Consider the following 12,236-nt stretch of genomic DNA (forward strand, 5'->3'; position numbering starts at 1 on the left):
TTGACACATGCAGCGAACTCTCCAAGAATGTCAATCCCAATAGCTGTGTTTTAAAAATACAGGGTGCCTGGACTTCCCTGCTGGTCCGATGGCTAAGACTCTGCACTCCCAGTGCAGGGAGCCCACGTTCAATCCCTGGTCAGAGAACTGGATCCCACATACCACGACTAAGCACAGTCAAATAAATATTTTAAAAAACAAAGCAGGATGCCCTTGAGAGTTCCCTGGAGGGCCAGTGGTTAGGACTCAGCACTTTCACTTCCCAGGCCTGGGTTCAATCCCTGGGCAGGGAATTAAGATCCCATAAGCCACAGGGTGTGGCCCAAAAAAAAAAAAATTAAAAATAAAGGTACAGGCTGCTCAATTCACTTCAAATTTCAGATGAACAGTTAAAATTTTTTAGTGTAAGCATGCCCAAATACTGCACCAGGGTATATACGTACACGAAAAATTATTCATTGTTCATATGAAATTCAAAATTAAATCTGCATCCTACACAGAAGAACTATACAAAAGATCTTCATGACCGAGATAATCACGATGGTGTGATCACTCACCTAGAGCCAGATATCCTGGAATGTGAAGTCAAGTGGGCCTTAGAAAGCATCACTACGAACAAAGCTAGTGGAGGTGATGGAATTCCAGTTGAGCTATTTCAAATCCTGAAAGACGATGCTGTGAAAGTGCTGCACTCAATATGTCAGCAAATTTGGAAAACTCAGCAGTGGCCACAGGACTGGAAAAGGTCAGTTTTTATTCCAATCCCAAAGAAAGGCAATGCCAAAGAATGCTCAAACTAACGCACAATTGCACCCATCTCAAAAGCTAGTAAAGTAATGCTCAAAATTCTCCAAGCCAGGCTTCAGCAATATGTGAGCCGTGAACTTCCAGATGTTCAAGCTGGTTTTAGAAAAGGCAGAGGAACCAGAGACCAAATTGCCAACATCTGCTGGATCATGGAAAAAGCAAGAGAGTTCCAGAAAAACATCTATTTCTGCTTTATTGACTATGCCAAAGCCTTTAACTGTGTGGATCACAATAAACTGGAAAATTCTGAAAGAGATGGGAATACCAGACCACCTGACTTGCCTCTTAAGAAACCTATATGCAGGTCAGGAAGCAACAGTTAGAACTGGATGTGAAACAACAGACTGGTTCCAAATAGGAAAAGGAGTACGTCAAGGCTGTATATTGTCACCCTGCTTATTTAATTTACATGCAGAGTACATCATGAGAAATGCTGGGCTGGAGGAAGCACAAGCTGGAATCAAGATTGCTGGGAGAAATATCAATAACCTCAGATATGCAGATGAAACCACCCTTATGGCAGAAAGTGAAGAGGAACTAAAAAGCCTCTTGAAAGTGAAAGAGGAGCATGAAAAAGTTGGCTTAAAGCTCAACATTCAGAAACTAAGATCATGGCATCTGATCCCATCACTTTATGGGCAATAGATGGGGAAACAGTGGAAACAGTGTCAGACTTAATTTTTGGGGGGTCCAAAATCACTGCAGATGGTGATTGCAGCCATGAAATGAAAAGATGCTTACTCCTTGAAAAGAAAGTTGTGACCAACTTAGATAGCATATTGAAAAGCAGAGAAATTACTTTATCATCAAAGGTCTGTCTAGTCAAGGCTATGGTTTTTCCTGTGGTCATGTATGGATGTGAGAATTGGACTATGAAGAAAGCTGAGTGCCGAAAATTGATGCTTTTGAACTGTGGTGTTGGAGAAGACTCTTGAGAGTCCCTTGGACTGCAAGGAGATCCAACCAGTCCATTCTGAAGGAGATTAGTCCTGGGTGTTCTTTGGAAGGAATGATGCTAAAGCTGAAACTCCAGTACTTGGGCCACCTCACACGAAGAGTTGACTCATTGGAAAAGACCCTGATGCTGGGAGGGATTGGGGGCAGGAGGAAAAGGGGATGACAGAGGATGAGATGGCAGGATGGCATCACCAACTCGATGGACAAGAGTTTGGGTGAACTCCAGGAGTTGGTGATAGACAGGGAGGCCTGGTGTGCTGCAATTCATGGGGTTGCAAAGAGTCAGACATGACTGAGTGACTGAACTGAACTGGACATTCTACCCGGAAACCCTAATCCCTCCCCTACCCTGCTTTTCAGAAAATTTCCCAAATTTTGCTCTATTTTTCTCTCTAACAAATTTGGTTAAGAGAATTATGTAGGAGTCATTAGGATGATTCCCTTTTTTTTTCTTAACGAAGACCACAATTTCCTCTAATTTAGGCAGGAATTAGATTTTTTTTTTCCAGAAAAAAATCATTGTGAACACAAATCCATGCCACAAGCACATAGTTTAGTGCCTGGCCCATAACTGTGCTCAATAAATACTGATCAACTGAATGAATGAATGAAAGATTGCCTGGGTTAACAGCTGGTCCTATCGCAGTTTGTTGAGATATGGGTCCTTTGATTTCAGCTGATGTGATCAATTGCTGTTAGCAATTGAAAGGATTACAGAGAAGTAAGACATGAATAATAGCCCTCCAAAGATGTCCCAGGTGTTGCAGTGGTAAAGCATCCGCCTGCCAATTCAGGACAAAAGAGACAAGGGTTTGATCCCTGGATCAGTAAGATTCCCTGGAGTAGGAAATAGCAACCCACTTTAGTATTCTTGCCTGGGAAATCCAATGGACAGAGGAGCCTGGCAGGCTACAGTCTCTAAGGTTGCAAAGAGTCAAACAGGTAAGATCTCAAGATGTGGAGGTTAAACTGCATTATCCAGGTAGGATGAATGTGATCACAGGGGGTCCTTCTAAGAGGAAGAACAGATGAGTTGGAGTCAGAAAAGACTATGTGATGATAGAATGACAGAGAGAGAGACTGGAAGATGCTTCGAAACTGACTTTGAAGACAGAGGAAGGAGCCATCCAGGAATGCAGAGGGCCTCTAGAAGCTGGAAAAGGGAAGGAGATGGATTCTCTTCTAGGGCCTCTGAAGGGAAGGCAGTCCATGGGTCCATTTTAGACTTCTGACTTCCAAACCTCTAAGACAACAGATTTGTGGTAACTTGTCACAGCAACAATAGGAAAAGAATAATACAAGGGGGATTTAAGTAATAAACAAAGGTGTGTGCCAGGAACCTGCCTAGTGGAGACAAGTTTGACAAAAGATTTACTTGGAACCAGTAACAAGGAGGAGGAGTGTGAAGGGATGAAGATCAGTACATGAGCAAATAGCAAAGGTCAAAGGACACAGAAATTGGCAGAGTCCCCCAAACTGAAGAGAATGGGTGGATTAGTCGGCTAGGGCTGCCAGAACAAAATACCACAGACTACGTGGGTTAAACAATTTATTTTCTCACAGATCTGGAGGCTGGAAGCCCAAGGTCAAAGTGTCAGCTGCCTTAGTTTTTTCTGAAGCCTGTCTCCTTTGCTTGTAGGTGGCCCCCTTCTCACCCTGTCCTTACATGACCTTTCCTCTGTGCATGCACTGCTCTCATGTCTCTTCCTATGTCCAAATTCCCTCCTCTTATTAGGACATCAGTCAGATTGGATTGGGGCCTAGCCGAAGGGCCTCATTTCAACTTAACCATCTCTTTTAAGTAGCAATTCCCTGGTGGCTCAGATGGTAAAGCGTCTGCTCACAATGCGGGAGACCCGGGTTCGATCCCTGGGTTGGGAAGATCCCCTGGAGAAGGAAATGGCAATCCACTCCAGTACTCTTGCCTAGAAAATTCTGCGGATGGAGGAGCCTGGTGGGCTACAGTCCATGGGGTCACAAAGAGTCTGACACTACTGAGTGACTTCACAACTTCACAACCTCTCTTAAAGCCCTTTCTCCAAAGACAGCCACATTCCGAGGTACTAGGGGTTAGGGCCTCAACCTATGAATTTTGTGGGGACACAATTCAGCCCACAAAGTAGGGCTGACAAATTGAGGAACAAACTGTAAAATAACTGGTTAATGCTCCTAGTTGGCAACTAAGGTGCTCTGTAACAATTCAATGCAATGCAAAGTGATCCAGGATTAAATGCTAGTCCTCGTAAAAGGACTTTAGTGGGACTGCTGCTGCTGCTGCTAAGTCGTTTCAGTCGTGTCAGACTCTGTGAGACCCCATAGACAGCAGCCCACCAGGCTCCCCTGTCCCTGGGATTCTCCAGGCAAGAACACGAGTGGGTTGCTGTTTCCTTCTGCAATGCATGAAAGTGAAATCCCACAATTGGCAGTAATTTGAATATGGTCTCTAGGCAGTTTATTACATCAGTGCCTGTTTCCTTGTTCTGACGATTGATTGTGCTATGGTTATGTAAGATGTCAATATCTGGGGAAGCCTGGGTGAAGAGTATAGGGGAACTCTGTACTACTTTTGCAACATTTCAAAAGGTCTGGCATTATTTCAAAATGAAAAGTTAAAAATCAAAAATTAATAATTAACCAAAATAGGGTAAACAGAAGAGAGAAAGAGAGAAAATGAGAATGGAATTGGATGTGACCATGGAGGAAGGAAAAATGGAGAAAAAGAAGCAAAGAGAAAGTGACTTCCATGAGGTCAGAGGTTACACCTGCTGTTTGGGTTTCCAACGACCCCTTGCTTCTGGGAACTCAGCATATGTTTTGGGAGGTAATATTGAGGCATAGCCTCTGAAGAGGATTGAATCCCACCTCACATTCAGAAAAGGCCTCAGAGGTTAATTTCTGACATTGTCTCCAAAGACTGGTACATAGTCAGTGCTCTGTATGTGTTGAAACTGTGAATCTCTTGCATGTAAAAACATTTAAAATACACTACCACCTTGGTAATCGAGTTTTGGTATGCCCACTTTTCCCCAAGCTTTTCCTTTTTTAGACTTTTTTTTGGGGGGGGGGTTTGTTTTTGAGGGATAATTCACATACCACACAGTTCACGATTCATTCAATGGTTTCGTTACCATGCAATCGCTGCTGCTACTGCTGCTGCTAAGTCGCTTCAGTCGTGTCCGACTCTGTGCGACCCCATAGACGGCAGCCCACCAGGCTCCCCCATCCCTGGGATTCTCCAGGCAAGAACACTGGAGTGGATTGCCATTTCCTTCTCCAATATGCTATCGCTACCATTACCTAATTACTAGATATTTCATCACGCCACAAAAGAACCCCACACCCGGTTAGCAGTCACTTCGCACCCCCACCCGCCCCGCTTCATCGCCCAGCCCCTGACTAGTCTACTGTCCGAATGGATTTGCCTGTTCTGGGCATTTCTTGCAAGGTATCAAGCATTTGCGGACCCACCAAACATCAAAAGCTCAGCCCCAGGATCGCCAGGGGCCACGGGATTGGCCGGCGAGGGTTGGGTGTGCGCGGGGCGCCCAATCGCCTTCGAGCATCGGAAGGAGGTAGGTGCAAGTGGCTGGAGGCGGCGCGCCGGCTGCCCGGGCGGAGGGCGGAGGCGCGGGAGCCAGCGGCCTGCGTTCTTGGGGTGCCTTGGGAACCGGCATGGTGAGCTGGTGGCAGGCGCTCACGCGCGCCGCCGGGCGTTACCCTTGGCCAGCGAACGTACTGCTTTACGCCGGCTTCTTCTCGGGCGGCGACGCGCTACAGCAGGTGCTGCGGGGCGGCCCGGCCGACTGGCAACATACGCGGCACGTGGCTACCGTGGCCGTGGCCTTCCACGCGAACTTAAACTATGTGTGGCTGAGCCTGCTGGAGCGCGCGCTGCCTGGGCGCGCGCCGCGCACCATCCTGGCCAAGGTGCTGTGCGACCAGGCTTTGGGCGGGCCGGTGTACGTCTCTACCTTCTACGCCGGTGAGGAGCCGGGCGGGGACCTGGAGGCGGAGCTGGGGGACCGGGTCGGATCTGGAATTGGGGGACTGGAGGCAGGGGCTTCCTGGGGCTGGGACGGAGCAGGAGCCTGGGGCTCTGTGGGGACGGGGCATGGGCTGGAAACCCTCCCGTGGGGACCAAGGGTTAGGAGACCGGGAGGGTGGGGCGAGAGCGGGAGATCGAGGAGTGAGGACCGGGAAGTCTGGGAACCATGGATTAAGGGGATTGAGGGGAAAGAAATTGAAGCGTGGTTGCTGGAGAGGCCTGGGATTAGGGCGCGAGGAGCGCATTTGGGACGCTGGGGTTGCAAATAGTCTGGGGCTGGAAGTTTCAGGGGGCCCTGGGGTGTACGTAGGCCGGAACTGGGGGAGGCAGGAATGGAGATCCATTTTTCCCCTAAAAAAAAAAAAGATCCACGGGAATATCAAGGAGACCCCCAGCTCGTTAGCATAGCCTCTGCGATCCCTGTGACTAGGTTGTGGGGCGGTGGGTGGGACGGTCCGGGGTGGGGTGGGGGGAGGCGGTCCTGCTCCTGGGAAAATTCACGCCTGGGGCTGGGGCCTCGTTTCCACTGGAGGGATAAGCCTTTCCAACACGAAAACAAAATGTGAGGGGATTCAGGATGGTCGGGGCAGAGACAGGGGAATCTGAGGTCCCGCCTAAGTGTTCAAGTGTTAGTCGCTCAGTCGTGTCCCGACTCTTTGTGACCCCATGCACTGTAGCCTCCCCAGGCTCTTCTGTCCATGGGATTCTCCAGGCAAGAATACTGGAGTGGGTTGCCAATTTCTTCTCCAGGGGATCTGCCCAAACGCAGGGATCGAACCCAGGTCTCCTGTATTGCAGGCAGATTCTTTACCATCTGAACCTCCAGGTCCCACCTGTTTCCCCCCAGAATGTGTGCTCAGGGCCATTCTCCTGCTTTTGTAACAAGGTTTACCTGAAGGGAGTCCCACTCCCACTTCAAAACCCACAGATAATGTGAGAAGACCTTGGACCCCTGTTATGAGAGGACTCTGTACCTCTGAGGGTGCAGGGAGCCCCTCTCTTCAGAAAGTGCACCGAGGAGCCTGAGGGCCTACCTTTGGGAACCTTCCTTAGCGCCCTAAAATTCTAAAACAGTGGAGAGGGCTCTGCGGCCTTCATCTTCATAGCATTTTCTATCACCTGGAAAGGAGTGAGCATGGGAGGGGCACCCATCCATTAAGAAAATTCAAGAATCCTGGGCCTGGCCTTAGCATTGGGGATCACAGATTCCCCCCAAGGGGTCATGTCAGTGCCTGTTGGTGCTTTCTTCTAAACGGGTGGAAGTGATCAAGTTACCACTTTGAAGGAACTTGCACTGCCCCATGGATCTCATTTTGAGGACCAGAGTCGCTCACAAATTGCACAGGAATCATTCCTGATACAGTGCCAACCACAGGGTTGACAGGGTCCGTGAGGTCAGGGCCTAGAGGACCTGAGAGCAGGAGCTGCCTGGTTTACCAGAAATCCGTGCCTTTTCCCCGGGAGTGATGTCCAGGCCAGGTTTGTGAAGTTTCCTCGTGCCTGCTGCGGCAGTGGCCTTGTACTATGGTGATGGGGTGGAGGGTGGTGGTGTTGGCTTTTGGGAATCAGATTCCTGTTTAATTCTCAAAATTAAACAGCAACGCAGGTACCATTATTCCCATGTTACACATGAGGAAGGGGCTTCCCTGGTGGCTCAGATAGTATAGAACCTTCCTGCAATGCAGGAGACCTGGGTTTGATCCCTGGGTCGGGAAGATCCCTGGAGGAGGGAATGGCAACCCACTCCAGTATTCTTGCCTGGAGAATTCTATGGACAGAAGAGCCTGGCGAGCAACAGTCTATGTGGTCACAAAGAGTCAGACACAAATGAGTGACTAACACACACACACACACACACACACACGAGGAAACTGAGGCTCATAGGAGAAAAAATGATTTGCCCGAAACAAACACAATTCATGGCATGGTCTTCATCTCCCCGGGGATTGTCAGTATGCCTGAAACCAGAAAGATGCTACAGCCACAGGGCTGCTGGGGCTTGTGAGTCAGGCCCAAGGACCCTGAAACAGATTCCTGCCCATGGGGCTTCTTTGTTTTTCTTTTCACAATTCTAGACCCTGCTTCCCTCTCCTCCTGTAAAAATGAAGTCGGGGAGGTAGAAGGGGGGTATGTTGGATGTCTGTTCAAGGCTCTTTAGACTTGGAAATTGCCTGTCTTAGATGATCCTTTGTGCTGGGCCTCCCTTGGAAGCTAGAATAGCTGTGATTATGAGATCTGGTTCAGAATCCACGCCTGGGTTGCTCCCTGAGCGCTTTTCCTCCTTTGTAACTTGACCATCCTCAGCCCAGGGTTATGAAAGAAAGGACATAAAATGCTTAGGCCTTAGTTACTGCCGTGTAAGTTGAGTATGGTATTACCAATATTAGGCTCAGTTTTCTTATAAGTCCTGTTCTAAGAATCCCCTGCAATTGACTTAAAATACTTTATTTCCCCATCCTCCCAATCAGAGTTGGGGGAGAATTTTTAAAGCGCTCTTATGTTTACATCCTTCCTAAAATAAGAGGGTTTTATTCTTTTCCCCAGACTTCCTTTTCAGGGTTGCTGAACATCAGAGTTTTCCACATGTTTTTAGGAGCATTGAATTGATGTTCCGCTTTCAAATTCCAATTCAAAAGCCTCTTTAGATGGGAAATCTGAGGTTGCTAGAACACCCAGGGTCTGGCAGCCTTTCTGTAAAAGGAAGAAATTAATTTTAAAAAAATTTAAGAATTTCAAAAAATCTTTTGAAAGGAGAGGAAAAATGTCACCAATAGTCCCACTCTGATTATATTGAGGTTTTTGTGAATTCTCTTACAGTTTTTTTTTTTCTAAATAATTCTGCTATAACCTCATACCCTGCTATTGTCACTTCATATTAATCATCACTTTAAAATGTACCCAGTTTTAGAATGCAGATTGTCTTCTGTGTTCACTGTTGGGTCAGACGGGACGTACTGAGTGAGTGATATTGGAATAGAAAACTCAAATGTGAACTGTTACACAGTATTCTTCCTATTGAATCTTATTAAAAATAGGTATGAGTATTCTCCAAGGAGAGGATGACATATTTTTGGACATGAGACAGAAATTCTGGAATACGTATAAGGTAAGACAGACTTCTGAAAAATACAACCATGATCTTTCTGTATCTTTTTTTTTTTTTTTTAATATTTATTTATTTGGCTGTGTCAGGTCTTAGTTTCCACAGGGGATCTTTCACTGTGGTTTGCAGGCTTAGTTGCCTCAAGGCATGTGAGATTTTAGTTCCTCATTAGGGACTGAAACTTCCTCCCTGAACTGGAAGGCAGATTCTTAACCACTGGACCACCAGCGAAGTCCTTTTTTGTATCTTTTTAACATAAAGTGAAAGTAAAGTCACTCAGTCATGTCTGGCTCTTTACGACCCCATGGACTGTAGCCCACCAGGCTCCTCTGTCCATGGGATTCTCCAGGCAAGAACACTGGAGTGGGTTGCCATTCCCTTCTCCAGGGGATCTTCCCGACCCAGGGGTCGAACCCAGGTCTCCTGCATTGCAGGCAGACGCTTTAACCTCTGAGCCACCGGGGAAGCCCCCTTTTTTTTTTTTTTTAACATAAAATACATTTAAATAAAAATATTCTTAAATTAGGGCTCCAGATGGTTGACACAAGGGTACAGTGTTTTGACAGATCTTAAATTGTTTTAACAGTTAAAGGAGAAGCTTTAAGAATGTCTATATGTGCCTCTGAATTTTATTCAATGCTCACAATGATTTCTGCCATTCTTGTATTTATTCTTGTTAGTGATTACAGTGATTTTTGGAGTCAAAGAAGTTATTGCAAAATAGGAATTGTAGAATGTGAGTGGCTTAATGGAATCATTGCCACTTTTAGAGCTGATGTTTCCAGGTATGCATTCTGCTGGGTCCCTGTGAAATGAACCTTCTTAATATCACAATGGTATTTACAGAAAAGGAAAATGTTTCTCAGGGCTTGAAACAAGTCACCTCTGGTACTGTATACTCAGTTGTTGTTTAATCGCTAAGTCATGTCTGACTGTTTTGCCACTCCATAGACTGTAGCCCGCTGGCCTCCTCTGTCCATGGGATTTCCCAGGCAAGAATACTGGAGTGGGTTGCCTTTTCCTTCTGCAGGGAATCTTCCCAACTCAGGGATCAAACCTGTCTCTCCTATGTTGGAAGGTGGATTCTTTACCACTATTACCTGGGAAACCCCAACCAACATGTTAAAGCCTGTTAAATCCATCTTAAAAGCTAAATTTATTCTCTAGCATGAAGTAGCTAGAATACATTATTAGAAAATCACCATAAAGTAGGTTTGGTCTATAGTTTCAAAAATTCATTGATGACCCTGTGTTTTATCAGTATTTCCCTGAATCATTTGCGTGAGCAAACAGGAAAACTGCAATATATAAATATATGTTGTTAACAATGATTTGAAAGTAGTTGTCTTCCAGAATTGGTCCTCATTCAGGTAGACTTTTCTATAGTCTAGATGACTATAACTAATAAAAATCTTTATGCCTGTGCCTAACAGCTTTCTGTACAACTTCCCACCCTCTTCCACTCAAGAGACCATAAGTAGTCTAATTTAATCTGCTTAGTTCGAAATATACTCCCACCTCCACATTCTTCCTGTCTGGTATTTCTCTTTTAAACCATGTTTCATGTTTTTATTTATTTATTTATTTTGTTGTCTGTTTTTTTTTTTTTTAATGCTTTATAGAACAAACGGTCTGATTACTTTGTGCAATTTAAAAGCATCCTAATAAAGTTTTCCTTTATTCCAGAGTGGTCTGATGTACTGGCCTTTTGTACAGGTGAGTTTCAAACTACTGAGAATGCTAATTCGTGGGTTTGGTTTACACGGAGCACTCACAGATGTGTTCTCTCTGTTACAGCTGACCAACTTCAGCCTCATTCCCATTCGCTGGCGAACAGCTTATACTGGACTCTGTGGTTTTCTGTGGGCCACCTTCCTCTGTTTTTCTCAACAGGAAGGTGATGGCACCTTCAAATCAGCTTTAACTTTCCGTCGTATCAAGGGGACAAATGAAGTTGAAAAGCCCTCAGAGAAATGACAAGTCAAGAACTCCCTGAAAGGGACTCATTTTGTCCCCTTAAGTAAGCACAGTGAATTGCCTGCAGATAAAATACTCTGCTTACCAGTTATGTGCTCCCTTTTGAAGATTTACTTTCCTATAGACCTGACTGCTTTTTAATTAGCAATGATAACTTTCAATTTTATCCACATATCCTTTTCCTCCCCATTCTAATCTGGAGCTATTAATTCTCTAATATTTTCACCTCTCTAATGGTGGTGGTACTCAGTTGTGTCCGGCTCTTTGCGACCCCATGGACTGTAGCCTGCCAGGCTCCTTTCTCCGTGGAAGTTTCCAGGCAAGAATACTGGAGTGGGTTGCCATTTCCTACTCCACTTTGACTCCTCTACTACCTTGGTTAATATCAATGATAATGGCAAAATGGCATTTTATAATCATTACTATTTCTGGTCTAATATTTTATTGCCAGTTAATGTAGAAAACCCCTATTTTGATGGTATACATCTCTTCTAAAATCTCAGGTTGTCTCCTAAACACTTTTGGATCTGATTATTTTTTATACCAAAAATAGTCCTTACAGTAAATTTTTGTTTACACCACATTCAATCAGAAAGTTTGAATAAACAGATTACCCCCCAAATATTGTATAATAATTTATTGTTATGCTAACGTGAAGGCTCTGCAAGTACATTTTATCTATTAAAAAATAGTGTATCTTTAGTGGTCCTGAATAGAGTATATTTTACTGATGTTTTCTCTTTTTATAGTTTTTAAGGTTTTGTTTTTCTTTTTTTTGGTTAATGTTTTTTAGTTTTTAGTATATGCACTTCATTAAATATCCCATTTCCTAGATATATGAAATGTACAAAATATTTGTTTTTAAAAAGAAATATATTGAATGAAGTTTCTGGAAAAAAATTAATAAGTTTTCTTCTGGAAGAAAGAACTCAATTCCATAAAGTTTCAGGGAAAATATTTATCCCGAAATTCACACTGATGATATATATTTTTTAAATTACTGCTTTAACGTAAGTCTTTATAGGTAATTTTTAAGGTTGACATGAGAAATTCAATCCAGTTTTTCATTTCTATCTTCAAAGTCAATGGATTTAAAAATTAAAAATGGATTTTAAAATGTGATTATTTTAAGAAGTTTGAGCAATTTTCACCCAAGAATTGCATCATTATTCTGTTGTTTCCAATGGAGTGTTTCACAAATTTAAAGATGTTGAACATTGTGATGTTAATATATTTATCTTGAGACTTTATATTTAAGATTAATTTAAGCTTGTTTGCCTAAATATTTAAGCATATAATTTATATAACTTGTAATTTAAATTTATATGTCATAAATATATGACTTTT

The 12,236-nt window shown here is 44.2% G+C and overlaps 1 protein-coding gene across 2 annotated transcripts; it reads left to right on the forward strand.

Moving 5' to 3' along the window:
• Positions 1-5,304: 5,304 nt before the first annotated feature.
• On the forward strand, positions 5,305-10,977 carry MPV17L (MPV17 mitochondrial inner membrane protein like). Of its 2 annotated transcripts, XM_055561954.1 has the most exons (4): positions 5,342-5,746; positions 8,845-8,915; positions 10,599-10,628; positions 10,710-10,977. In XM_055561954.1, the coding sequence occupies exons 1-4, from the start codon at positions 5,437-5,439 to the stop codon at positions 10,887-10,889; spliced, it is 591 nt and encodes a 196-aa protein (XP_055417929.1). In that variant the 5' UTR covers positions 5,342-5,436; the 3' UTR covers positions 10,890-10,977. The 2 variants fall into 2 exon arrangements, with proteins under 2 accessions (XP_055417930.1, XP_055417929.1); XM_055561955.1 differs by lacking the exon at positions 8,845-8,915 and having other exon boundaries at positions 5,305-5,746.
• The last annotated feature ends 1,259 nt before the right edge of the window (positions 10,978-12,236 follow it).

This window comes from Bubalus kerabau, chromosome 23 (genome assembly GCF_029407905.1).
Source record: "Bubalus kerabau isolate K-KA32 ecotype Philippines breed swamp buffalo chromosome 23, PCC_UOA_SB_1v2, whole genome shotgun sequence".
NCBI classification, from domain to species: domain Eukaryota; kingdom Metazoa; phylum Chordata; class Mammalia; order Artiodactyla; family Bovidae; genus Bubalus; species Bubalus kerabau.

Excerpts from the sequence above, each read along its gene's own strand:
- MPV17L (XM_055561954.1), top strand. The coding sequence starts at position 5,437 with ATGGTGAGCTGGTGGCAGGCGCTCACGCGCGCCGCCGGGCGTTACCCT. Across the intron at positions 5,747-8,844 it reads CGTCTCTACCTTCTACGCCG|GTATGAGTATTCTCCAAGGA; the intron begins GTGAGGAGCCGG and ends TATTAAAAATAG. Across the intron at positions 10,629-10,709 it reads TGTACTGGCCTTTTGTACAG|CTGACCAACTTCAGCCTCAT; the intron begins GTGAGTTTCAAA and ends TCTCTGTTACAG.